The sequence below is a fragment of the Anopheles funestus genome, chromosome 2RL (genome assembly GCF_943734845.2).
Source record: "Anopheles funestus chromosome 2RL, idAnoFuneDA-416_04, whole genome shotgun sequence".
In the NCBI taxonomy this organism is placed as follows: domain Eukaryota; kingdom Metazoa; phylum Arthropoda; class Insecta; order Diptera; family Culicidae; genus Anopheles; species Anopheles funestus.
The window spans coordinates 8,719,637-8,744,119 of NC_064598.1; the positions used below are offsets into that span (position 1 = coordinate 8,719,637).

Genomic DNA, 24,483 nt, shown 5'->3' on the forward strand with positions numbered 1-24,483 from the left:
AAAGACCAGTGTCCAAAGAAAAACTCCCCTAACCATAACCGGCATTAACCGACGCTGATTTTATTTATGACGCTTTCAGATATAGCAAAAAACCCAGCAAATATGACGCGATAACAGCACGGACGAGGTTAGAAGAAAAGTTACAACCAGCACTCAGCAAACATGGGTTTCGCTTTATTGTTTTGTCTTGTTTGCTATAATACCGAAACGAAACTACACTATTTCCCGTTGCTACCTAGTAACGTTATTTCACTTAAAAAATCTACTGATGATCAGCGTTATGTGGCGTTATTTTTCAAGCTGTAAGCTGTAACATCTACGATGCACGCAACACGTAAATCTACAGACCGAATCGTATTATCATTGATAGATGATTCGTTGAACGATTGCGCACCAAACTCAGGAAATATCGTTCCGTGCGAATCTTCATGTAGTTTTTTCGGTTGCTTCGATCGAAATGTGTCAAAAACAAATGCTGACAGCCTTCAGGCGGTTACAACCGTCCTTCAAAAGTCGTATATTTTATACGCTATCCATGGTGTGCTATTTTTGGAGCTACCTGCCAAAATGGCTTCTAAAGATCAAAGACTGTTCAAAGATAAGTTCAACCTCCACTTTTGTAGTGCAAGTTTGTTAGTGCAAGTTTATGGCTGTGCAATAGAAATGTTTCATGGTTTTTTTTCGCACACACGCAAAATGGTATACAAACACGGAAGGTGTTATCACTTATAATTTGACAACTAAAGTGATGCAATACAACCGTTGATCGTGGAATGTAGAAGAACACTCAGCGGGTGAAACAAAAAATCTTCTTCATTGATAAGCATTGACTGTAACGAAAAAAAAATAAGTACAAAATCTAAAACCAGAAGAAAGATTAGAATGTTTCATTGCTTAGCAACAATTCCGTCACGTTACGTCGTTTTACGTCAAACGGTAGTGGAATGGAACAATCACTTTAAAAAATCAATTTCCAACAAGTACTAGCGATGGTTAAGCAATGTCTAGTTTGTTCTCCGGTAAAATTAATTTTTACTTAAATAAATAAATAAAATAAAAAATTATAGTTGTTTTTATGTTGTAAAAGTTTTTTTTTATAAAATAAAATATTAGTTAAAACCCATTTAAATAAGGCTGCATGAATATAAAAAGCAAAAGAATAAAGGTATAGAAATAAATTAGCAAAAAAGTCATAAGGAAGAAAAAATGAGAAAAAACTATAAGCAGTAAATTAATCCTTCGTACAGCAAGTGCATTGTTATCATCGCACTTTTTTTTGTAAAATCGCTAATCGCTAAATTTTCGCTCAGCACTGCGCGAAATGCGGAAGAACGTCGTAAAATGCGCCACGATCATGACCCTGAAAAGGCACACAGTTTAGAGCGATCCTCTACCTCCGCTCCGTTATCAGCTGACATTTGAAGCGTTGTCACATTTGCCGGTAGAACGCTTGATCAATATGCGGTCTTATCACGCTGTAGGAAACAGAACGCGTGAGATGCTGCACGCATCTTTCTGACGTTTTAAAAAGAGATAGAGAGAGAGAGAGGGACGACGCGTGCGATAATGAGAGTGCGATTAATGAGTGATCAAGAGATGAGTGCATCCCATCTTCCGAAGAGGCAGCGGTTATAAATGCCCGGCACAACCACTGGGCCATCCTACAGTCGACATGTGCTAACCGAAAGCATCATTACTATTAGCGTCTTCTAGCGTGTTGTGCTACGAGTGCCCGTACTATACCAGCAGCGTAGCATCTGTGTGCCCTTTTTTTCGTGTGCAGTAAGAGTGGAATACAAGCACGCGTTCGTACATTTCGTTGGCCAAATCTCATTTGGCTTTTTAGAGTAAATCGAACTGTGAGATTAACGAGCCAGCGCTAACGACACAAAATGACGATCAACGAACGGACGACGCTACTGCCGAAGGAGTACCAGAAGACGTACAGCATTGCCATTCCGCAGGATGATGTGAATAATAATATCAGCAACAGCACCAACGACAATGGCGTACTGAGCGAGTAGTAAGTATCGGAAATCGATAGGAACATAGGACGCCCCGCGAACCCGATCGCTTGTAATGCGTGTAATAGCCGTGAAAACACTTGTCAACTGCAACCTACTTGTAGTGACAAATACCTGGACGCGCTCTAGTGTACAGTGGCCGCCTCTTCCAGCCACTTCAACTGACATTAAAGTGACGGTGTTTACCAGGGCGTTGTACTTTTTTTTTGCTTACTTTACAATCTCATTACAACACAATCTCATCCTGGTTGACCTGGTCGTCGCACAGATCGTTATCGATCCAGAACGGGTAACGACGGTATGATAAGCAAACAGCGCTGCAAATTGCTCCTTGTGTTGCGCTTCGTACCAATTAGTCGTTCACCTGTTGATTGATTAGCGGCACAGTTTGGATTTAAAATCCCGTTTGATATGGTTCCGTCTTTAGGTGTACCCTTTTTGCTTTACCTTGTGCTCAAAATGCTGCCAGCATTTTCTTTCGCCTTTTTGCATCTCTTATCTTAAGATGACGCACCGCAAAGAGAGAGAGAGAGAGAGAGAGTATGTGTGTGTGAGAGAGAGAGAGAGCGTATATCGCCTTATCGCTTTGATCTGCAAACCGGCAATTAATCCATTTTTAATGTAATATCCATCACCAACACAAATGTATCCCTATAATCATTTCGTAGCCTAGTAACGCTTTATGTAACGCTTGCAGTGTTACTCGTGTGGTTACTAAGATACACAAATGTGTGCTGTTTCGCAGTAGCAATGGAAAAGTATGACAGTTTCATAAACATTCACGAAGAATCCTATCATCTCGCGTGTCCCAATGTACGCAACACTAATCATAATACAAAATCTAAAAAATTAATTTAAATGATTCTTCCCGTTTTCATTCTTTTTGCAGCGACAGCTATGCACTAACAAAGGACGAGCTGAACAAGTACATTGACGACCCCTGGTGGATAAAGATGCGGTACGGATGCTTTGCTACCTGCTGGATCGTCTGCCTGATTGCGCTGGCCATTTCACTGTACATTGCAGCAGATGCGCTTCAGCATGATCTGTGTGGTGCCTCGTTAACCAACAATAGTACATCAGCACCGACCGCCGAACTCAGTCCGGACAGTAGCAGCAGTATCAGCACGACCACGAATCCTTTCGCAAACGTAGAACCAAGCGGAACGCCTCCTTCGATCGTGTTTGCTTTGCTAAATCAACCAACCTCGTAAAGGACAGTGGCGTGCACGGCAGGTTGCTTCGGTTTGATTTATAGCCAGAACTGTTTGGTTTTTTCTCGCATCGCTGTGATCCCCCTTTAGAGGAAGAAATTATTTATTATCACTAGACGACCGCAGTATACACAACTGTAACAAATAGTGCAATTTGCACCTGATATCGCATCGAGTCACGTGTTCGATAGGGCTTGATTCGAGCAGACAGAAAACCGGAATTCGACAGCGAACCGTGTGTCGGATCGTGTTCGATCTCTTCGTCGATCGATCCGGTTCGAGTGGGTATTTTGTTTCTGTACGCTAGTGAACGATCAGATTTCCTTATCCGCGCTCGTGCCTTTCAGCGGGTAGGAAAGAACGAACGTAATCTCGATGATGTAACTCGGTGGGAAATTTACTCATCTCAGGGATTTGTTTATACAAACGAGCATTGCCAGTGTTGACATGCATCGATGCATCCCGTGCAAGGGATGGCATTGACACATGGGGCATGCGATTATTTAGTCGCAATTGTAGCCTTTACTATACACGAATGAGTCGCTATTTACGAAGACAGAATAAAATGTAAGAAATAAAAGAATAATATTTACTTGATTGAAAACAACTTGTTGTGTTTGCAATTGTTTACTACTATTTAATAGTTATAATCATTGTTGGTGCAGCAAACGTAGATAAATATTTGAGTACGCTAACTCAAAAGGTTTTATTTTAATAATATGCTAGATTTGTTATTCATTTTGTTTTGTGAACTTTAATAGTAGAACTTCTATACAATTTATATTTAAATACATATTGTTTTTGGCGTGCAAAATATCAAACATCAGCCTAATTTATCAACAAAACTGATAACTGAAACTGGACGAAACCAATGTGCAAAACTGAGTAAGAAATTATTTTAAAGAGTTGTTATTACATTTCAAATTTAAGCTTTTGTGGATTCTAAATTTACAGATTATTTCTGATTTACCAAAAGTTTTCAGGCATCGAATCATATTGGAATTGCCTCCCGCAGCAAGGATTGAATGATCTCTTGTCGCTCGAGCATTTGGTCTAACACACCGGAAGTCGAGGACCAAATTTCATCCACGGACTTGATGCTAAAACATCGGAAAGACTGACTGATCCTGCTGATAATTCACAATAAAGTTGATTTATTACAAATAAAACCTGATTAATATACGAAAAACGATAGTATTCCTCATAAAACATACATACAATTTTGGGCAAATGTAAAGGTGATTTCCATCCCAAAAACGCACGTCAATCCCAAATTGAAACGTAATTCCAAACGGCCCATAGATGCGTCATCGGGTAAATGCCATCTCAGTACGATTTCCTTGCCGTCCGCTGAGTCCAAAGGTCAAGGTCCTGGCCGTACACCCAACTTGTGGCTGTTTCTTGTATTTTCCGGTTTTGTTTTTTCGTTGCTTTAACCGATAAGCCAACAGCTGTAGCTGTCGTTATTATCAGGCAGCCAGGCAATTCGAGAAGAATTGAACTTGCGAGACTGATCTGTGTCCGTGTCGTTTCCTGGTTTCCGTCACGAGCAAATGCCGACGAGCCGCGTAATGGTATAAAGCAGAGCAGATAATCCGGTGCAAATAGGGAACCAGACAATGAATTATGCTACATTGACCGTTCATTTGTGTAAGGAAGGAAACACCGGATGATGTAATTTTTATTTGCTCTTTAGTCAGACATGATCTTCGGAATGGACCATCCTATGGGGAAATCCTTGCTAGCAATTGCATCAACCATGAGTTGTTCTGCTTGGAAATCATCATCAAAGAAAGAAAGTTTAATGAAGAAATTGTAGAAATGGAAATATAATTATTTAGCAATTGTTTTGAACAATTTTTTTTAATATTTAAATATTGAAAAACATTTTTAGTTCAGTAATTTTTGTTAAATAATCTTAGTAACTTATTTTTAAAAAAGAATTTAAAAAGGACATGTTATACCTATATCTCTGAAGCAGTATTGCACAGACAAAAAAACAACATCAATTTAATTAAAATACTAACGATAACATGAGTAATTCTACACGATAACTAACATCCAATAAAGCTCTGTAAGCGTGCGAATCGGGTGATTCCCTCGGGCCAAAAGAACATGTGTAATCTTCTCAATTTACTACCTCGGCGACACTTCACTTTAAGGAAAAGTGCAATCAATGTTAGTGCTGCAGCATTCCTTAAGCTAGAGCTGGCCTCTTGAGTGAGCACACCTTATCAATTAACCTTGAAAGGTATCGACCCGTCGTAACTCATTGCTTGTATTGCAACAACTGTGCTTATCGAACAGAAAGTAACGCACGTTTTCAAAAAAACTAAGGAAAAGGAAATAGAAAAAAAAGATTTGTTTACCAAACAAATATGTGCTTTATTACGAATCGTCCAATTGCAACTCTTGGCGGTCCGTAACCGTTTCTCAACGCATCTGCTGTAAAGAACATCAAAGGAACGGGGAGGGGAAAAAACTACTCTCCATCTTCATTCAATTAGAAGTAGCAAGAATTAAACTACACAACCACGAAACATAAACGACACTATGTTCACTATGTTCCTGTACAAAACAATTTCCCATCCCATCCTGGTTCTACGCCCGACTACCCCATTTTGGTTGGACATCTTCCGCCTCAGTTTTACAGTACACACAAGTGGGGCACTAATTAAAACACGAAGCGTGTTTAATTAAGGTCTCGGTTTTAGCTTCAAAAAACAGGCTCATTTACACTCATTAAGCTCGAATTTTCCCCGGTAACCAGGATCGTGTAGCAGGTAGCGCTACTTAACCATCTCCACAGGGAGATGGGCGTCCCCCCACTCCCAGTGCCATGTAACGGAGGGAAGAAATAAGAAAATCCACACACACACACACAACCATACAACAAAGGTTGCCCGAAACACGGAAAATGCTTTAATTACTCGATGGTTCAATCCTCCCTCTTCCGGTTGGTTGTGCGTCCGGCAAAATGCGTAGGAAATTTCTTATCTTTAGGGGTGAGGTCGTTGGGAAGGAAGCGGGATGGGAAGGGGAAGGAAGGAAGCAGATGAGCGGCAGGAAGGAAAAAAAACAACTTTCCGAGTGAATGGTCAGTCGGACGTAAAGGAAGAAAGAAATCTAATGAATGATGGTGAATGAACTGACAACTTCCTTAGATTCGTGAGCTGTTGCATAGAGAAAGCGAAAAACGAACTTCTTTTTACAGTTTAATCATCATATGAAAGTTGTAACTAATAATAATTATAAACTGTATAATGCTTAGTATTTCTTTCAACCATTACAGAAAAAGAAAAACGACCTGTACACGTTTGTGCCATTCGCTTTTTCTCCCCCTTTTCCGTATCGGAAGTTTCAGCCTAGAGAGAGAAAGAAATAAATCGGAAACCAACGTTTGCCGTTGTACACATTAATTTCCTTTTCTTCTTGCAACGGCAAACAAGCGTGTTGACCGGGCAATAAAATTCCGAAGGGGTGGAAAAGTTATGTCTCGTTACTACCCCTAGTATCATACACACGTACACACTCTAAGCGACGGTGACGGTCGTTTTGAAGCAGCGATAAATTTTCGTCTGTCACAATACCAGGCGCTCAGGAGCATGCAACGGCTCGTGCTAGTAGTCGGTAGCCAAGGCAACCACCACACTGTACGCCGGTTTGGGGTGAAATGGTGAGATGCAATACATACGATGCGTACGTACAAATGGTGGAGGTAGTGGTCTATTGGAGGATGTCTGTAATTTTCTCTCGGTTAGTGCAATGTTCATTTTTCGATTTACAATTTGAATAAAAAGCTCTACATTGCTTTAAATATATTTATATTATATGTTTGATGTTTAAAGTTCCTGTTAAGAGTTAAAAGTGAAAAAAATCGTTTATATGCGCGGCAATATTTTCGCGAGAAATTCACGAGAAAATAATTCACATTTCCTGTTTAAAATGCAAGATTTTGAAAATAATTTGTTTAGTTTAATTTAGTATTACAAATGGAATATTTAAAAAAACATCACATGGACCACAGCCTCAAGTCCACCGTTATCAAACACGCGAGCAGCAGAACAAAAACAACGCAACCGCACCGATGATTGAATGAATCACCCACGCGTCTGTTTATTTACTTCTTGCATTTATTCCTGCTAGCCTGGTCGAATCCGAGTGAAATGATCACTGGCGTCAGCAAAGCTAACCGAACACAATGGACACCCGTCGATGGATTCCGATCGAGGCAAAGGCACAGGAAATTTAAATTTAGTTTATTTATCTCGCCAGTTGGTATGGCACTCTTTTAACCGCTTTGGGGGGGAAACAACTTATCCTGAATGAATGTGAATTTTTCCCTTGTGCCTGTACCTCGCAATGTCCCACACTATTCCGGAACATGCGCATTTACAGCTATTGAGCTGCAGTTTGTTTGGCGCGAAAGCGAATGCATCGTACAACGAACCAAATGCATCTGCGTGTGTGTTTATTTCAAGGGTGTTATCTAGCATGAAAATCAACCTCCAATGGTTTTATTTCTGCTATATTCTATAATTATTTTATTTACTTATTAATTATCCATCTTTTTAACATAATAGAATCACCTTTGCATATTATTCGAACAATGAAAAGTGGAATCGTTTTTAACTCATTTATTTCCTGATTAAGATTGTACCGCTTATTACATCAAGTGGCTCATTCTAACTTTAAGCAGTAAATAAAATTTCCTCATAATAAAAAGAAAATAAAATGAAAATGCTATACCAATTCGTACGCGTGCAGTAAGATTCATATACTGCAGTTGCGCAGCTGCACCGGACAGTGCGTTTAACACCCTTGAAAGCCACATCCACCGATGGCTGCGCTCCTGTTCGTTGACGAAAAACCGACGGCATTCGGGAGCATCTTATGATGATGATTTTTACAAAAAAAAATATTATTCCCTTGCCAGATGCAACCATGCCCACGGCACCGAAGTCTACGCACATTAATCTCCGAAATGCAGATGCACTTTTGTCTTAAAAGGTTTGTTGACGAAACCGAAAAAAACCCCCCAACAAGAAAACAACTCCATTTACGCGCTTCTTACTTTTGGAGCTTTCTCAAAAAGCAAACACGCATAAGGATGCATTTTTCGGGCCGGGGGTGGTACGGTCTTTCGATTGCTGCTCATCATACGGGCGCAAATTTTGGAAACCATCCGAAGCTCTTCGGTGCTCGGTGGGAAAAATGAACGTGTGTGTTCCCTTCTATCTTCTCCCCAACCAACTTCCCCACCGGGGGTTCTAAAGGAAGAAAATTCGTTACACAAAACGACCAACACCGGGTATGCAATTATGTGCACATTCCAGCCCACTTCCGATGCCAGGTTGATGACAGTACGGCCGTACGCGGTTTGGCGGGAAAATGAGCTATACAATCAATTATGCATTGCAGCCTCCTCCAATTGGCATACCAATTCGATAAACTCACGGGACCGTGCATGGGCGCAACGACATTTAAAAAAAAACACACATCGAAAGGACACAATAGTGTGTTGGTGTGGGTGTGTGTGTGTGTGTGACTGGCCGGTACCCGAAAACGTTCAATTGAATAATAAATGAACACGAATAAAACAAATTAATTAGCGTTCGGATGCAAATTCGGTGGACGATTTCGGGACGACCCTTGCAAACGATGACGATTGCGTTCTCATTTTGGGGCGTGTTTGCAGCATTTGCATGCATGCTGGTTCCCGTGCTAGGACATTGCAATGGTTTGTATGGAATGTAAAACATTTAATTACACCACGGTTTGGGATGGAAAATTGAAACAGGCTTTACTGCTTTTTTTGTGAATGGTTTGCTGATGTAAATTTAATTTGAAATTATATCGAAAGTAAGACAATTTTATTATGATAATCATAAAATAATGTGATGATAGATTTTCAAAAGTTCATAAATTTTATTTTCACATGTTTAACACAACTGGGAGGGTTAATCTAATACCGAAATTTGAGGATTTTTCACCATTATGTCCTTAACGCACACTACTTTGTGGTGTCTGTTAACACAATTGTGATTATGGTTTAAATTATCCCAATATCCGATATTCGTCGTTAGAGAACGATACTGTAGTGGCCGCCGAACTCAAGGTGTACAAGAGGGCCATCTGTGATGCAGTGATGACTATGAAGTAGCAGATAATTCCCTTTTTTTATTTTAAATCTAAAATAAAGCCTTTAAGTCCACTTAATGTTATTTTAGATATCAATTTGATCTAAAAAAAATTGGAGAATGATAATTTTCAAAATGGATCTCTTAAAATATGTTTTTGAAATACATATAAAAATGCAACATAACAATGCTTTTTTATTAATTATACTTAATGTCATTTCTCTTATGAAAATTATGGACATAAATATAAATAAATAAATATAAATACCAATAACTAAGCGAATCAGGATCGTTCATACGAGGATTAAAAGCAATCATATCAGTGTATAAAATGCATTCTACGCAACGAAAGCGTGCACTTAAAAAGGGTCCACGGGTTCAATGAAGCCCACCGAAGCACTCATTATGTACAGCAATGGTAAACATATTGGCCATCCATCCTCCAGATCCGTTGTTTTTTTCTCCTCTCATCCACATACATCGGGGGGAGGAAAACATTTTCATTAACGCGCATGCTTTTCCCCCGCACACGGCCACCGGAAAACCCTTATTCGCCCGTACCGAATTATGCACACTCACACATGCGACAATAACAACGTTTGGTGGAAACCCCAAAAAGGGAGTTCGCTAATTAAAATCATACGTATCACACAACCGGCAACAGTTGCACCACCCGCATTCAAATTGGTCCAATCCATCGAACGAACAAACCCCGGGAACAACAAAAGGTGCAATGAATGGCGCGCAATGAATTGTCCCGGCCTATGGTATGCCTCTTGGCGCGCATCCGTGCCGGTGAATCGAGGAAATTAATGAGTCGTTTTGTGGGGTTTTTGGTCGCAAATGACCAACGTGGGATCGTTCCTTACCTTCGGTTGTCGAGGCTTGTTATTATTTAATTAGCATTATCTTAATCGTTACTCTTGTTTAATTTTTCCGCGCATACCTTTTTTTCTCCATCGATTTGGCATCTTTTCCATCGTCACTTGCCTTTGAGGGTGGTCTAACTTCCGAAAAAATCGGACCGACCGGTCGGGGGCTCTCTAACTACCGAAAAACATACATTTATTATAATGCACATTCTCTCCTTCTCTTGCGTATATGGAGGGACGGCGATGATAATAAGGGATGGTGATAATGCACCGTTTGTTGCACTTAAAGTTTTGTTTTCCATGTTGCAATGTATCTCCTACCACCCCCACCCCATTCCCTGCTGGATGGGGGGGGGGGGAGTAATTCGGTTTCATCCCTTCGAGCAAGCGACAGCTCACAAGGTGTGTCTTCCACGCGTATGCAGCTATCGGGATCGCACGCCCAACGGAAGGTACCATTGACCCGATTTTGTGGCCGACATTAACGCACGATGTTGTGCTCGTGTTCAAAAACGAAACTCACAAACGATCCCCAACAAACAAACCAAGTGGGGGTTTTTTTTTTGTATGCCCCAGTTCAACCTCTACCGGCGTCCGGTAATGAACCGAAAATTCGTACAACCTGTTGCATTCGCGTGCAAGTGCACATAGCAACAAACGCTCTCTGTGTAATGGGGTAATTTCTCCCCAGGGAACGATTTTTGCGATATGCCAGCACCAGGCAACTAGAACTCACTGCATCCCCCCATGAGGACGAATGCATCCAACGGTACGAAGAATTCTGCCACAAACCCTTCAGCATCAGTTGTGCTCTGTGAGCGTGAGTGTGGATTATGTAGCCACACGGTCCGGACATTGTTCCGTGGGTGTATGTGATGGGAATGCTACTACCCATCCCTACGATTACCAGAAGTGCATACGCGACAGTAGGTTGCACAGTGCACTCAACCACACGTACCGTAACTGCACGCGGTTTGTACGCAGATGTACGCGTGCATACGCAGTGCGATGCAACGAGCGCGATGCACCGATGAAAACCGAATGAATTCCGAAACCACCGGAATTGGTAGACGAGCTGTGTATGCAACCAGTATAGACATGCTACTTTGCGACCGATAACAATGTTTCGTTTGAAGGAATTCGCTTGTAAAATCGCTCCGACGTGATTAAAGTAATGCAATTGGAAGTTGCACTTTCGGTGGTTATCAAAAGGAGGTTACAAAAATGGAGAAAGGAATTTATATAAATTTACAACTTAAGATTTAAAGCGTGTCCCATGTGTGATTTTTTATGTCTTGACAAGGAATAAACATCATCGTCATCATTGGGCTGCTCAAGGGTCGTTCCTAGGAAACTTGGTCCAGAGTCGATATCCTCGAGATCATCCTGATGCTCCTTTACGTTGAGTAACTTACGGTTTATTGATGAACACCCCAACCATTTAATTCTTCCGGTCTATTCCGTCGAATAGCTCAGGTAATTCATGAGCTTATTGTCCTTCTCCATACGCCATTCTCATCAAATCCACCAAATCCAAAGATAGTCCGTGGCATTTGATGCTCCAAAATGGCGGAGAGAATGGCAGTGTCCTCCACCAGCAATGTCCCAATACTCGTGGCCATATAGGACTACCACCAATAACCTTATACTACGACGAAGATTCTTAATGTCCACGTCTTCTCAATTTCCTTCTTTAGTTAGTTAGTTAGTAAGGAATTTAGTTGATACCACCATATCTTCAAAGTTTATCTCGAACTCGAATTTCTGCCAGCTGCTCAATCTTAGACATCTGCTCAACAAAAGTTGCCCTAACCAAATGATATCTGTAACGGAATTTTGGAAGCCACTCTCCAGCACAAGTTTAAAACAAACCCCGATTTGCTTGACAATAGCAATGAACTTTAGAGATTTGAGCAGCTTTATGAGTTATTTTGCTTCAATACATATTCAAAAGCATTCCTAATCTTTTTCTCCCTTCCATAGCCAGACAACAGTGTATTCCCGTCTGGGAAACGGCTGCCAATGAGACTGAAATATTAGACTAGGATTAAAAGGGACTCAAACTTTTTTCCCAACCCACAACACTCATTCATTGTCATCGTACATTGCGCTTCTTAATCTTATCGTAACACTAGTAAATCGATCAGCTTAAAGCATTAACCAATGATGACGTCTTTCCTAAGAGGGGGGTCCAAACCAAAAAATCTACAAATCTGTGCAACTTTACGTTAATCGATAGCGATAGCAAATGTACGCCAAAAAGGAATGTTATCTGGATGCGCAGCGTACGATTACACCGTCTAGCTCATGATGATATGGCGCAGTTTCATTAAAATCACAACAACAACCAAAAAGCGATCTACGGAAAAGAGAAAAAACTCACGGATGCAGATGTGCTTTCACTAGTCTAACTTATTGTATTCGATTTTATAACGATAAACAGTCTCTTGTGGTTTCGTCGCAATCGGTCAGAGTGGTGTGGTGTTTCAACCCTCACACGTACGCCTTCAGATCGGCCAGCAGCTCATCGTACAGCAGCGAGCGGACGTTGATGGCCCACACAAAATCAAGATGATTGAAGGCCGGTAACGGGACAAGATATCGTTTCACCACATTCGGTAGCTCGCGGTACAGCAACTCCACGTCGCCCGGTGCAGCCATCCAATCGTTTGTGCTGTGGTAAAACAGTGTGGGAGCCTGCACATTGGCCAGATTGTACACTGGAGGCGTAAGCTGTCCGTAACGAATCATATTCATCGCTCCGTGATCGTACTGGCGGAAGATGCGCGATCGGATCGTTTGTGCGTGGTGAATCATCTGCATCGTCGAAGCACCGGCCGGCGAATGTGCATGGATGACGGGCAGCATCGTCTGGAAAAAGAAAATGGCCATAAGAGTGATTAAAACACAACGATCTCCTAACCCATCCAAATAACCAATCTTACCGAGTTAACCTCTTGCGTGTTGAAGCCAGCAATCAGGAAGGTGTTGATCGAACACATCGCCTGGAACGGTGCACCATCGTGACAGTTCTGCAGTCCACCCTGAATGTTCATCTCGTTCGTTGGTTCAAACCACCAGGTACCCATCATCTGCAGCATCAGCTCCGTCGTGTACACGAACGTGGCCAGGAAGATCACGTAAGGGCTACGCGTGTTATGCATGTAAGCGGCCGGGGCCAGAGCGTGCATGCTCTTGATACGCCGATTGTAGTACGGATGCTGCGACATCATCACCCAGTAGGCGGTCGTTCCCTGCGAGTGGCCAACGTACTGCAGCGATTGCTGACCCGTCCTTACCATGATGTAGTCGATCATGTTCGGGATATCGATACTGCCGACCTCGTGCCAGGAAAAGTCCCAGAACGTTTGCGTTTCATTGCTGCGGAAACGATGACGGCGGGAGTACCGATTGCCGCGGGCGTTACCCATCCACACGTCGTACCCGGCATCGGCCAACATGTACGCCAGACTAGTATCCGGCCCCATCAGGATATAGTCGGCCGACGAGCTCAGCATACCGTGCTGCAGCAGTACGACCGGTTTTCCGGGTGCTGGCGGTGACAGCGGACTGCCCGGGCATCGATGCACACCCAGCAGATAGCCATCGTCCGTTTCGATGATATGTTCCTCTGCCGGGTATCCATATTTACGCAACAGACCAATCTGAAACAAAAAAAAAACACCAACGGAATTAAAGTACTGACAACTCTCCCAAAACAATACTACTCCAAACCTACCGAATCTAGATGAGCATCTTCAATGATGTCGGGATGAATTTGTCCTGCTGCCAGGGTCACAACCAGCAACAGTACTACTGCCGCCACACTGTACATCAAACCTCTCATTCTACAGCTGTATTTCGTTCTACGTTTCCAAACACTGTGAGAGCCGACCACAGCGGATGGGTCGCTTTAAATACGTGAGTCGTTTGGGTCTTATCACACATTTCGCTTATCACACAGGACACACCTTAAACCTATTTTACTACAGTAATTAGGATCAGATTTGCTGCAGGGTTTGAACAGATCTGAATTAAATGAGGAACAAAATCAAGCTTTCATAGAAGTATAGGAGAATCGATCATTGATTTAGGTTTATTTTCGACAGTGCGACTCTCTTTAGTTTTGGGGCTGAATTACCATTCCGCTTAGGGCCTCCGAGAAGCTTGATCCGCCACTGATCCTAAGCCCTTAGCCTTAGCTTTTTTTTGGGGAAATTTAGCAAAATTTTAAAAATTGATTCATTTTGATGATAACAAATAAGAAAAAATAAGAAAAAAATAAAAAAGTTCTAAAAATTCGAAAATTTTCTAAGGCCTTGTTTTTTTTGGGAAATTTAGCAAAATTTTAAAATTGGTATATTTTGATACGAATTGGTTGGAATAAGTTTCTCTTCACTCAAATAATGCTTTAAATAGAAGAAAGCATAAAAAATAAGGAAAAAATAAAAAAAATCTGAAATCCCGAAAATTTCCTGAGGCTATAGCCTTGGTTTTTTTTGGAAAATTTTGCAAAATTTTAAAAATTGATTTATTTTAATGCCAATTGGTTGAAATAAGTTTCTTTTCACTCAAATAATGTTTTAAATAGAAGAAAGAATAAAAAATAATAAAAAAATTAAAAAATACTATAAATTTGCCATTGTCCCAAGCAGAGGCGGATCCGGTTTCATGTCCTTGCCGATCAGACTAGCCCGCTTGTTCGCTTATACGCTTATAGAAGTTTATTCATTTGGCTAGTTTGGATATTGTACACATGTATTCTGTTTCGTTTAAACTCATTTTTGTTTCAACTCACTCGCACATTGTCGTTCCAACTCACGTATTTACTCTTTTTGCAACTCGACTTACCACGGATACATGCTTACACTCATTAGTGAGTAAAATGACCGAACCTTAACTTTACGTTATGCTGAGTTTTTTATGACTCCGAAATGAGTCGTTAAACGAGTTGACTCCTAATAACGACTCATTCATTAATAACGACTCAGATTCAGAATCTCGCTACTTAGGATAGTATTACTACATAATCGTCGTAGCAGCTAACTCTCAAGTGTAGAACCCTGTACCACACTTCCAAATTCGCCGACTAAGACACATTCTGCCCATTCCCCGTAAATCACAATTAAATGTTCACTAATCTCTGCACTGATAAAAAAAAATCTCCTCCATCATCGGTATCACCACATGCGGGAGGTAAATTTGGAACAGGAAGGTGATTGGACACAGTATCTACTAGTCACGTTTGGTGTTCAGGCAAGTGTTTACTACATCTGATCTGTCTCGATCTGGCACGATAAGCTTTTGGTAAGATTTGATAAAAGCAAATCAAACTTTTGCCTCTAGGCAATGTTGATAATGCAAACAATACAATATTTATCGCAGCAGGAGAAGCGATTGGAGACATCTTTATTGATGTTTTCCATATTTCAAATTGGTTCTTAAGAGCAGAATAATCTATCTTGTATAACTCCTGTATAACTTGGAGGGTCTCGTTTTGTACAAGACCACCACGACACACGACACGACCATCATCAATACAAAGGACATCACGGACTAGGAGTCGAGTAGAAGAATCAAAGTTGTTGTCTGTTGAGATTCCTTGATTCGTAGACAACTCGTTTATTGAAAAGTATTTCATTCGAATTACCATTTTTATTTTTATTTTCATCTCCGATCATCTCGATCCATAAAATGAACCTAGCGAGTTCGATGAACAAAACCGACGACAATCATAAACTTGTAAAGATCACTGTAAAAATGTTAAATTTCTATTATATCACATCAAATCTAGGGCTAGTACTACACGACATAACAGGGTTTTTGATTTTTAATACTTTTTTATTACAAAAAGCACTGTTTACAATAATTGTGTTTCGTATCTGTTTCGTAACAAGCGTACAATTCGCTAGGGTGTTTTTTTTTGTTGGGATTTTGTTTGCATTGTTTTGTTTACCGTTTGCCGGTTTGCACTTACATGTATTTTAGAGAACTCTACAAAACACACAACACACCATTGGCTAAGAGCTTGTTGTGAGAATACTGTAGAACATAATGTTAGGAGAGTTAATCCTACACTACTATACGGTGTACTATTTATTCCCATTAATATGATTATACATGCTTTAAGTTGGTACGATTACTATTATCATATGATTCTCACTATAGCCAACGAAAGCTTACAGAATTCCCACACTATAGTACGGTGAGTTGAAGGCTTACTTACTACCGTTTCATCTGTAGCCATCTTCTGCCAATGTTCTGCTACTTTCGCTAGTATCGATTTAACCTTATCTTACACATGTTTTGTAATGAACGTATGTTAGTTTCACTGCTTTTTTTCTATTTACTTACATTAGAGCATTTTTTTTACATGAACGTATCGGTAAGGTAGGTGGTGTCTCGCGATCAAATCACTCAAGATGTGTACACGACGGTTTTAGTCGAACTTTTTACGTGTCGTGTAAAAAAGGTTAGAAACATCTTTCGATTAGCCTCCAGCGAGCTCACTATAGAGCACATGTTGTTATAATGAAACAAACCAAACGAAAGAAACACCCGTGTGTATTTCCAGTTTTGCTTTTTGTTGTTGTATTAATCAGGTACAGATATCGATTTCATTTGTAAAACAGATCGTGCTTAGTTAGTGTGTGGGAAACTGTTACTCTGTGTTGAAACGGTTTGTACAAAGGCATCGTAAATGCATGATCGCTGGTGTATGGTGGTACCAGAGCCGGCCTGTAACCACTAACCAGCGTAATCTAACGCGTGCGACACAAGCCGTTGTGTTGTCCATCACGATGCGCCCTAAATGCTAGTTACTCCACAATCCTCCTTTAAGCCTACTCTTGCATGGGTAACTGACGAAGGAAACATATGCCATTAAAAACCACTTCAACCCAACGAATCGATTCACTCAGAACAACATCTACTTACGATGCTACGACATTTCTCACCATGCACCACAATACAGCTAGTGCGGTTGTGTTCCTAAGTCTGTCATATTTCTAACACCACTGGCGTTCCAATGTAAACGAATTTATTTCTCCTAAAGATACTTTACATTCGTACTAATCTTACTGTACACACCGTGCAGTAATGAACTGACGGAGAAAACAAGACGCGAGAATGATTTTATGACGCTATCTACAGTGAGTGCATTATTAAAATGTTTCGTAATTCAATCGTAAATGAAGCTTATAGTTAGTGATATTTTCTACCATTAGCGTTGCGTACCGATTTCGGTTATTTTAATGTTAAATTAGTTTTACATTACAGTAGTGTAATTATGAAAGCGTAATTTCGACATTATGTGGTTCTTATAGTCAACGCGTATATTGCGTATATTTTCCAAACCAACATACACGTAAGTATATCATTTTGCAACTCATCCCAAAAACAAACGAATGTTGGTAGAATTTTCCTAAACCTTCCACCATTTTGGAAGTTGAACAAAAAGTAAATTATTGTAAGTATTGTTAACACCTACAATACGCGGACAGCTATGTAAACGACCAAACATAAAACATTTTTTACTTTAACGTTTCAAAAAATGCAGTAAAACAGAAAACTTTTTGATAACATTAAAAAAAAATTCCCAAAAATCGATGAATCCAGATATTCGTTTAAGGATGCGTTATCCAAGCTGCCCGTTATACTGTGATACTACCGATGGTTGGTTTGCTGCAGATAATAACGCTACACCGAGCTATTGCTTTACCATTTCGCTACTTACGTATGTACCATGCCTCTGATATCGCCCGCTTTATTTGGCGACTGCAGCATTTGCTCCGTATTACATATATCCGATCCGTCCAACATTTCGTCGTCTACATTGTCCAGAAAATCGCCCAACAAGCTGCTGGGCTCCACCGTCATATCGTCGAGCGATTTTACATGCTCGAGCGCACGCTCAATATCGTCCTCCACCTCCCGTGGGCAGCTTTCGTGCGAATCACCCGTATCATCTTCGGCCGGCACTACAAATTTACCGTAAGCAAATTGTGTTCAATCAGAAATTCCAAACCGACATTGGTACCACTCAACGACCGATGCTTACCATCACCGAGACATAGCAGCTCATTCAAAGCGTCCGGCGGCAAATGACTGAGCACATTCGGATGGAGCAGATTGCTAAACTCGAATGGTATAATCTCTTCTGTAAATAAATAAGAAAACGAAACAATACATTAATTCGACACATAGACCAACGAAGCGATCTTGATAGCTATACCTATTACGTCCTGTGTTGCCAACAGTTCCGATTCGGACAAACCTCCAACACCGGTATCCTCAGAACTCGCGTAAGCCGAACTATTCTCACAAATCGTTAGGAGATCCTGCGTACTTGGCGAGGTATTGTTCAGTGTCGTTTGAACCGCGTGGGATCCATTACTGTACTGTTGTTGTTGTTGCTGCTTCAGCTTCTCTTGCTGATCGTGATCATGCTCTAAAGAATCCACAATTTCCATGGTCGAATTATTAGGTTGCACTCGGTAAACAGTGGATCCCCGCGCACCAGCAACGATCCGATTATTGCCAACGGCAACAGGAATGAGTAGATTGCGATTCGTTTGAGCCGGTGTTTGTGGCACGGTCGTATTAAACGCAGGTTTCGATTGGCTTTCACTACCATTGATCACATGTACTCGTTGTCCGGGGTGGGCTATTTGTGATGCCTTCTGTACAGGCGTTCCTTGCTTAACCTGCAGCTGCACCTTGCCATTAACGGACCATGTGTTAAGCAAAGACTTTTGCGGCTGCTGCTGTATCACCTTCTTCACCTGCGATTGATTCGGACCAGGTGTTGCGTGCTTTGCCTGCTGCTGCTGGTTAGATTGATGCGTATGATGCATCGCAAACTGTTGCTTGTACTGCTGCTGGTGCAGCAGCATCTGCTGTTGCAACGGAGTAAGCTTTTTCTTCTTTTTCGGTCGCTTTTGTGACCGCACCACGACCGGCGGTGATTGGGTGGGTTTCGCTTTCTTACGTCCCGCTATGGTTGGTGACGCTGGAACGGTCGGTACTGCAACGAGCGTCGATGGTTTCTTGTGCAGCTTTACCTCCTGCGACATCTTGTCGTGATTGTCATGCTTCCACGCGTGCTCCTTACATAGGATCAGCTCATGGCTAACGTCAAACACCGGCACACGGCACTGGCTGTTGTCGGAAAACTTTGCCGTACAACGCTGAAACAAACACTGCTGGGCCTCCTCCGTAACGTGATCGTAACAGTGCGATGTCATCACGAGGGCCGATTTGGTGCAACCCTCATGCGTGCAGGTCGCCTTTTCACTGTGTGGGTAAAAATTGCGATAAATAATTACTACCATCAATAGCGGCTAACTACGCTTACCTCGCTTTGCTCAGTTCGGTTTGACGCCGTTTGTCCACCTTCGCGACCATCCTAGCCATCGATTCTAAGCGCTTCTTGGCGACGGATGCCGCTGCACTACGCATCCGCAAACCATTCCTACACTGCATTACCCGTCGCTGCAGGTAAGCCTTCTTCAGCTCCAACCGCTCGTCGCGCGTTAGCATTCGTATTTCAAACTTTGCACTGTTCGCACCCCGGTTGGCTTTGTTTTTCCCACCCCGGACACTGCTGCTGCTCGAGGACGAGCTTCGATGTATTGGATTTATACCCCAGCTGGACATACTGTCCGGCACGCTGATCGCAATCGATTCCTCGTACCAAAAGGAAAGCGTATTCGGACCCTCGTCGAATGCATCGTCATCCGACTCGTCGCCTGGATCCTTTAAATCGAACATGTACGCACCGGGCGCGTGCCATTCCTTTATCTTTGGACGCTTTATCGGTACGGCCGTAGCTCCCGGTACGGTGGGTGAGGTTACGAACCGCTGCAGCCTCAGTGGTTTTTCATCCAGTTCGTCAGGCTCCTGCTTTATCTCAAACTCCTTTTCCAGCTTTACAGTGGCCAGTAAAGAGGTAGATGATGCGCTTGCCAGATTAATTCTTGACGGGGCGTTTGGCGTGCTGGTGGTACACGAAGGAGAAGATCCAATCTTGGTCATCATCGGTGACTTGCAATCGCGAAGCTGCTCCTGATCTTCCAGCAGCTGTTGGCTATGTGTTCGTTTACTGGATTTTTGCTGTTTGCCAGACGTTTTACCCGACACTGCCGATTTTCGGCCCGATGTTTGACGCACTTTTCCATTCATGTTATCTAGTACCGTTTGCTCCTCCAATTTCAGGCTAGGTTTGGTTTCTAGTGTGGTAGCTTGTTCAGTCGCTTTGACTTCGCTCACTACTGTGCCATCGATATTGGACGGAGCTGAAACAGCTTCCAGCTCTGAACGTTTTTTCACCATAGCAGGGATAACTTTAGGCTCGGATGGAAGGTGGTTAATCTTTTCAACCCTATTTACCGTCGGCGATTGTTCGCGTGATTGTGGTGACTTTGTTGAAGCTTCCACATTAGAAGCTACCAGCAAGCTTTGTTGATTCACGGATCGACGCACACTTTCGGTAGTGATCATCATACTAGGCTTTTCTTCCTTCGGCGATACTGTGGATGCTTTAGCAGCATCGCCGCTAACTTTTGCCAGTAACGATCCATCCTTTGCCGTGAGCGTGGAAGATGTCAGCAAAGATATGGAACCAACTGTGCTGGCAGGTTTCGGTGGTTGCTGTTGCAGAGGTACGACCCGTTGTTTACTAGCAGCTGGTGCGAACGATTGTTGCTGCTTTCGCTGGGGTTGCAGTAGCAGCGATTGCGGTTGCTGGGCAGACTGTAGCTTTAGCGTCGCAGACTGTACGGTAGGGGACGGTGCTTGTTTCGATGGTTGTTGTTGTTGCTGCTGCTGCTGTAACAGCAACGATTGTTTCTGTCCATTTGGCGTGGATTGCAAAAGCGTTTTTGTAACAACTTGCTGCTGTTGCTGTGCTGCACTCGTTTGAATTTGCTGTTTCTGTTGGAGTTTCTGTGTGCTGTCCGGGCTTTCTAGCTTTTGTAACGCTTGCGGTTGTAGCAACGGTGTACATGATTTGGCTGGCTGAATTTGGAGCGCTGTTTTTGGCAGCGCCTGGGTCAATGTTTGCGCTGATTGGATGGTAATCAGCTGCTGCTGTTTTAACTGTTGTGATTTCTGTTGTTTTTGCTGCTGTATTTGTTGTTGTTTTTGCTGCTGTGGAGACAAAGTTTGGGGAGTGATTTGTTGCGGCTTTGCTGTAGAGGAAACTTGTTGTTGTTGCTGTTGGGACGGTACAACCTTCTGTTGCACGATTTGCTGCTGTGGTTGTTGCTGTTGAGCTGGCGATTGTTTTTGCTGCTGTAGCGGTGAGAGCTGTTGCTGTTGTTGCTGCATTTGATGCTGCTTAATGAGCGTGTTTCTCAGTGTTGCTATGGTGACGGGATTGGAAAGGTGGGTCGCTGTTCCGATCGTACTACTGTTAGCTGTTGTTTGTAAATAAAATTTCCCTTGCGCTTGCGGTTGCACCAAACGGATTTTGGTCGGCGAAACTGTGGATACATTGGACACCATGGCCACGCCCGTATTATTGCGATTGACAGCCGTTGCTACATTTGCTATCCTGGCTGAGCTCGTGGTAGCAACAGAAATGGTTGGCGTTACCCCATTGCTGCTGCTATTAGTCACTATCAGCTTTCTTGCGCCATCGCCGGATGTGGTTACGTGTATGAAACTTCCCTGTGGAATAGTACCACCAGCAACCGTTCCCTTCCCGAGCTGTTGTGGAGGAATTTTAATAAATTTCAGTATAGACCCGCCCGTCGTTGCCAATTGTTGACCGACCGCAGTGCTTTGATTCGGTTGCTGCAACCGTGAGATTATTTTGGCCCCACCTGCAACGACGGTCGTTATCATAGGTGACTTCTGCTGCGGAAGTACCTTCTTGATCAGTTTTCCCACCGTTACCGTTGGTTGGGCCTGTGCTGACAGGGGGACACTTTGCGGCGACTGTTGCCTTATCTGCACAGGTTTGGTAAACACAGGAATTGGCGTACCGACAATGGCGGGTCCTCTCACAACTGCAGTGGTTGTCGGGGTAGCTGAGGTCACGACACCATTGTAGCGTACTTTCAGAGTGGCTGTAGACGTTGCTGGTGGAGCAATGCTTACAACCTTATCCTTTGCTGCAGTGCCATTTCCGGCAGTGTTGGTCGTAAGCAACAGACTCGCCCCGGAGGACGCCGTCTGTATAGTGGTTGAAGTGGTTGCATTGCTGTTGCTGCTATTACTAACTGCACTTGAATGGTTTGCGTACGCCAATGAGTTCGCTTGCAGTGGTGCCGATTCCGTGAACGCGTACGGATCCTCCTGTGCACGTGTCGTGGAATGACATGACATGACCCTTTTCGACTGTACTGCTACACTGCTCGCACACTGGATTCCGGGTTTAAGCGTACGTTTTGGCTGCTTTCTTCAATTCAAGGACACGTGTATGATATCTGTAAAACAAAACATAAATAAATTATTAGGCAAAAACACTAGATAAAATTAGTTATGCCGTGCCACTAATAATGACCCATTGTCGGCATTCGATTTGTACAAATATACCAAAAAAGAACAGTATTGCCATATTTTTTATGATATGCGAACTTCCCTCAGGTCGTAGCATGAGAAGAAGCAACGTGAGTCACGTACATTTTTTAAAGAGTAAACAATATTGAATGTCCGAAAGCATACGACTTCCGCCCGTTGTTTATGAAATCGATTCCCGCAATACACAGACAAAGACTGTAGGGAGATAAGCAAAAGCTGCTTATTTCTACAAAATTATTAATACTCAGTATTCAGTAAGATATTCCAATCAACACCGTCAAGTGCACGTTAACCGTGAAATGCGGTATTCCGCCCAGCTGCATCTTACGTTCGTTCATGGGACAGTTTCCGCTATTAGGGCGGCTAATTGTTTTCAACGCAGCATGGCCCTTACTTTTGTTGCTACTTTGCAACGACCTACATTTCGCAACGACACAACCAAAGTGCTGCGAAATCAGCACTGTTATTGCGGCAGCTGCTGGACGTACTTGTGGGGCCTTCTCGTTTTTTTTTACCCTCAGTGCTCCTTCTCCGTTAGTGCGTTGTTTTTACTGCTGTTGTTGCTTAGCTTCTTGCGTGATTACTTCACCAGTCAAGCACACACTTTTGCTTCCGTCCAGTGCGCCACGATACGTTCGTCCCCGGGCAGGAAATTATCGGCAATGCAAAGGCAATGGGTCCGACTAGTGATTGCGCTAGTATTCACTCCATTGTGACCCGTTATGGTTACACTATTTACGATATTTCACTACCAAATTTATTACTTTTGTTGCTCTGACGGAGAATTTTTCTTCCGCTGTCAAAATCGCCAACTGACAGTTCGTTGGTTTATTTTGTTTGCGTCCTGGTCTAGCAGGGCTCAAAGCCGGTGGCGAAACTCGTGTTTGCTTTTGATTTTTTTTACGTTCCACAATATATATTACAGAAGATGCAATGATTCGATAACGAAATAAATACTACAAAAAGCGAAACAAATACCTCAAAATAAAGTAATATAATTGTCCTGATAACGATCATATTATGCTTTCTGGTCGTGCATAGTTAAACAATTACGTTCTTGTTAATAGTTTCACTTCACAGATTACATTCTTTTCCGCCTATTAGAACCACGAATACACTTTTCCCACACGGTCTGCAACGCCACCCAGACACCACCCACATTGGCAAACCAAAGTCAACGAACTTTCCGAAGGCGAGCGATGCCGCAACAACACAACAAAAAATCATTCATCCGTACAGAAACAGCTATGAGCTAAAGCAGATTGGTTTTAACCCTATCGGTTGAATTTATTCAACGAATTTCTCACATTATTTCGTGATTCACGTTTACACCGGGATGATCACGCATCTCCCAACAAACAATCCCACACTCTCGTGTGGCTCGCATATGTCCACACACACGCACGCACACCAGTAAACAAAAGTGCCGCATCTTCCGCTTGCGGAATGCCATTTCCCGTATGGTATCGAAATGACCAACTATTGATCTTCTACCAACCGTACACAATTATCCACTTACCACGTGCTTTCAGTACTATAATAGTGTAACTTTTCTCCTACAAAGTATTTATTGTCGCAACAAAATGAGCTGCACGAGAGCCAACACGACTTGCGCTGTTGATTTGTGTTTACTGAAGAACCAAAAAATACCGCGTTTTGACACTTACGCGCGCACGTCAATTTGAGGGTTGAGCAAAAAGCTAGCACT

General features: G+C 42.4%; 3 protein-coding genes across 7 annotated transcripts; 1 reads left to right on the forward strand and 2 right to left on the reverse strand.

Moving 5' to 3' along the window:
• The first annotated feature begins 1,624 nt into the window (after window positions 1-1,624).
• LOC125764762 (uncharacterized) lies at window positions 1,625-3,845 on the forward strand. The gene is made up of 2 exons (XM_049429342.1): window positions 1,625-2,023; window positions 2,914-3,845. Exons 1-2 carry the CDS (start codon window positions 1,893-1,895, stop codon window positions 3,236-3,238), a joined length of 456 nt encoding a protein of 151 aa, XP_049285299.1. The 5' UTR covers window positions 1,625-1,892; the 3' UTR covers window positions 3,239-3,845.
• An 8,177-nt stretch (window positions 3,846-12,022) lies between these two features.
• LOC125764730 (lipase 3-like) lies at window positions 12,023-14,395 on the reverse strand. The gene is made up of 3 exons (XM_049429293.1): window positions 13,990-14,395; window positions 13,196-13,915; window positions 12,023-13,121 (listed from the first exon to the last, which is right to left on the reverse strand). The coding sequence occupies exons 1-3, from the start codon at window positions 14,095-14,097 to the stop codon at window positions 12,744-12,746; spliced, it is 1,206 nt and encodes a 401-aa protein (XP_049285250.1). The 5' UTR covers window positions 14,098-14,395; the 3' UTR covers window positions 12,023-12,743.
• Window positions 14,396-16,065: 1,670 nt separating this feature from the next.
• Window positions 16,066-24,429, reverse strand: LOC125764668 (uncharacterized). 5 transcript variants are annotated; one of them, XR_007418480.1, is made up of 6 exons: window positions 23,264-23,800; window positions 19,606-22,681; window positions 18,484-19,544; window positions 18,310-18,408; window positions 17,187-18,229; window positions 16,066-17,110 (listed from the first exon to the last, which is right to left on the reverse strand). XR_007418480.1 is itself a non-coding variant. In XM_049429127.1 (5 exons), the coding sequence occupies exons 2-5, from the start codon at window positions 22,578-22,580 to the stop codon at window positions 17,982-17,984; spliced, it is 4,383 nt and encodes a 1,460-aa protein (XP_049285084.1). In that variant the 5' UTR covers window positions 22,581-22,681; window positions 24,295-24,429; the 3' UTR covers window positions 16,066-17,981. The 5 variants fall into 5 exon arrangements, 4 of the variants coding, with proteins under 4 accessions (XP_049285084.1, XP_049285086.1, XP_049285083.1 ...); XM_049429127.1 differs by lacking the exon at window positions 23,264-23,800 and adding an exon at window positions 24,295-24,429 and having other exon boundaries at window positions 16,066-18,229; XM_049429129.1 differs by having other exon boundaries at window positions 16,066-18,229; window positions 23,291-23,800.
• Between the last annotated feature and the right edge of the window lie 54 nt (window positions 24,430-24,483).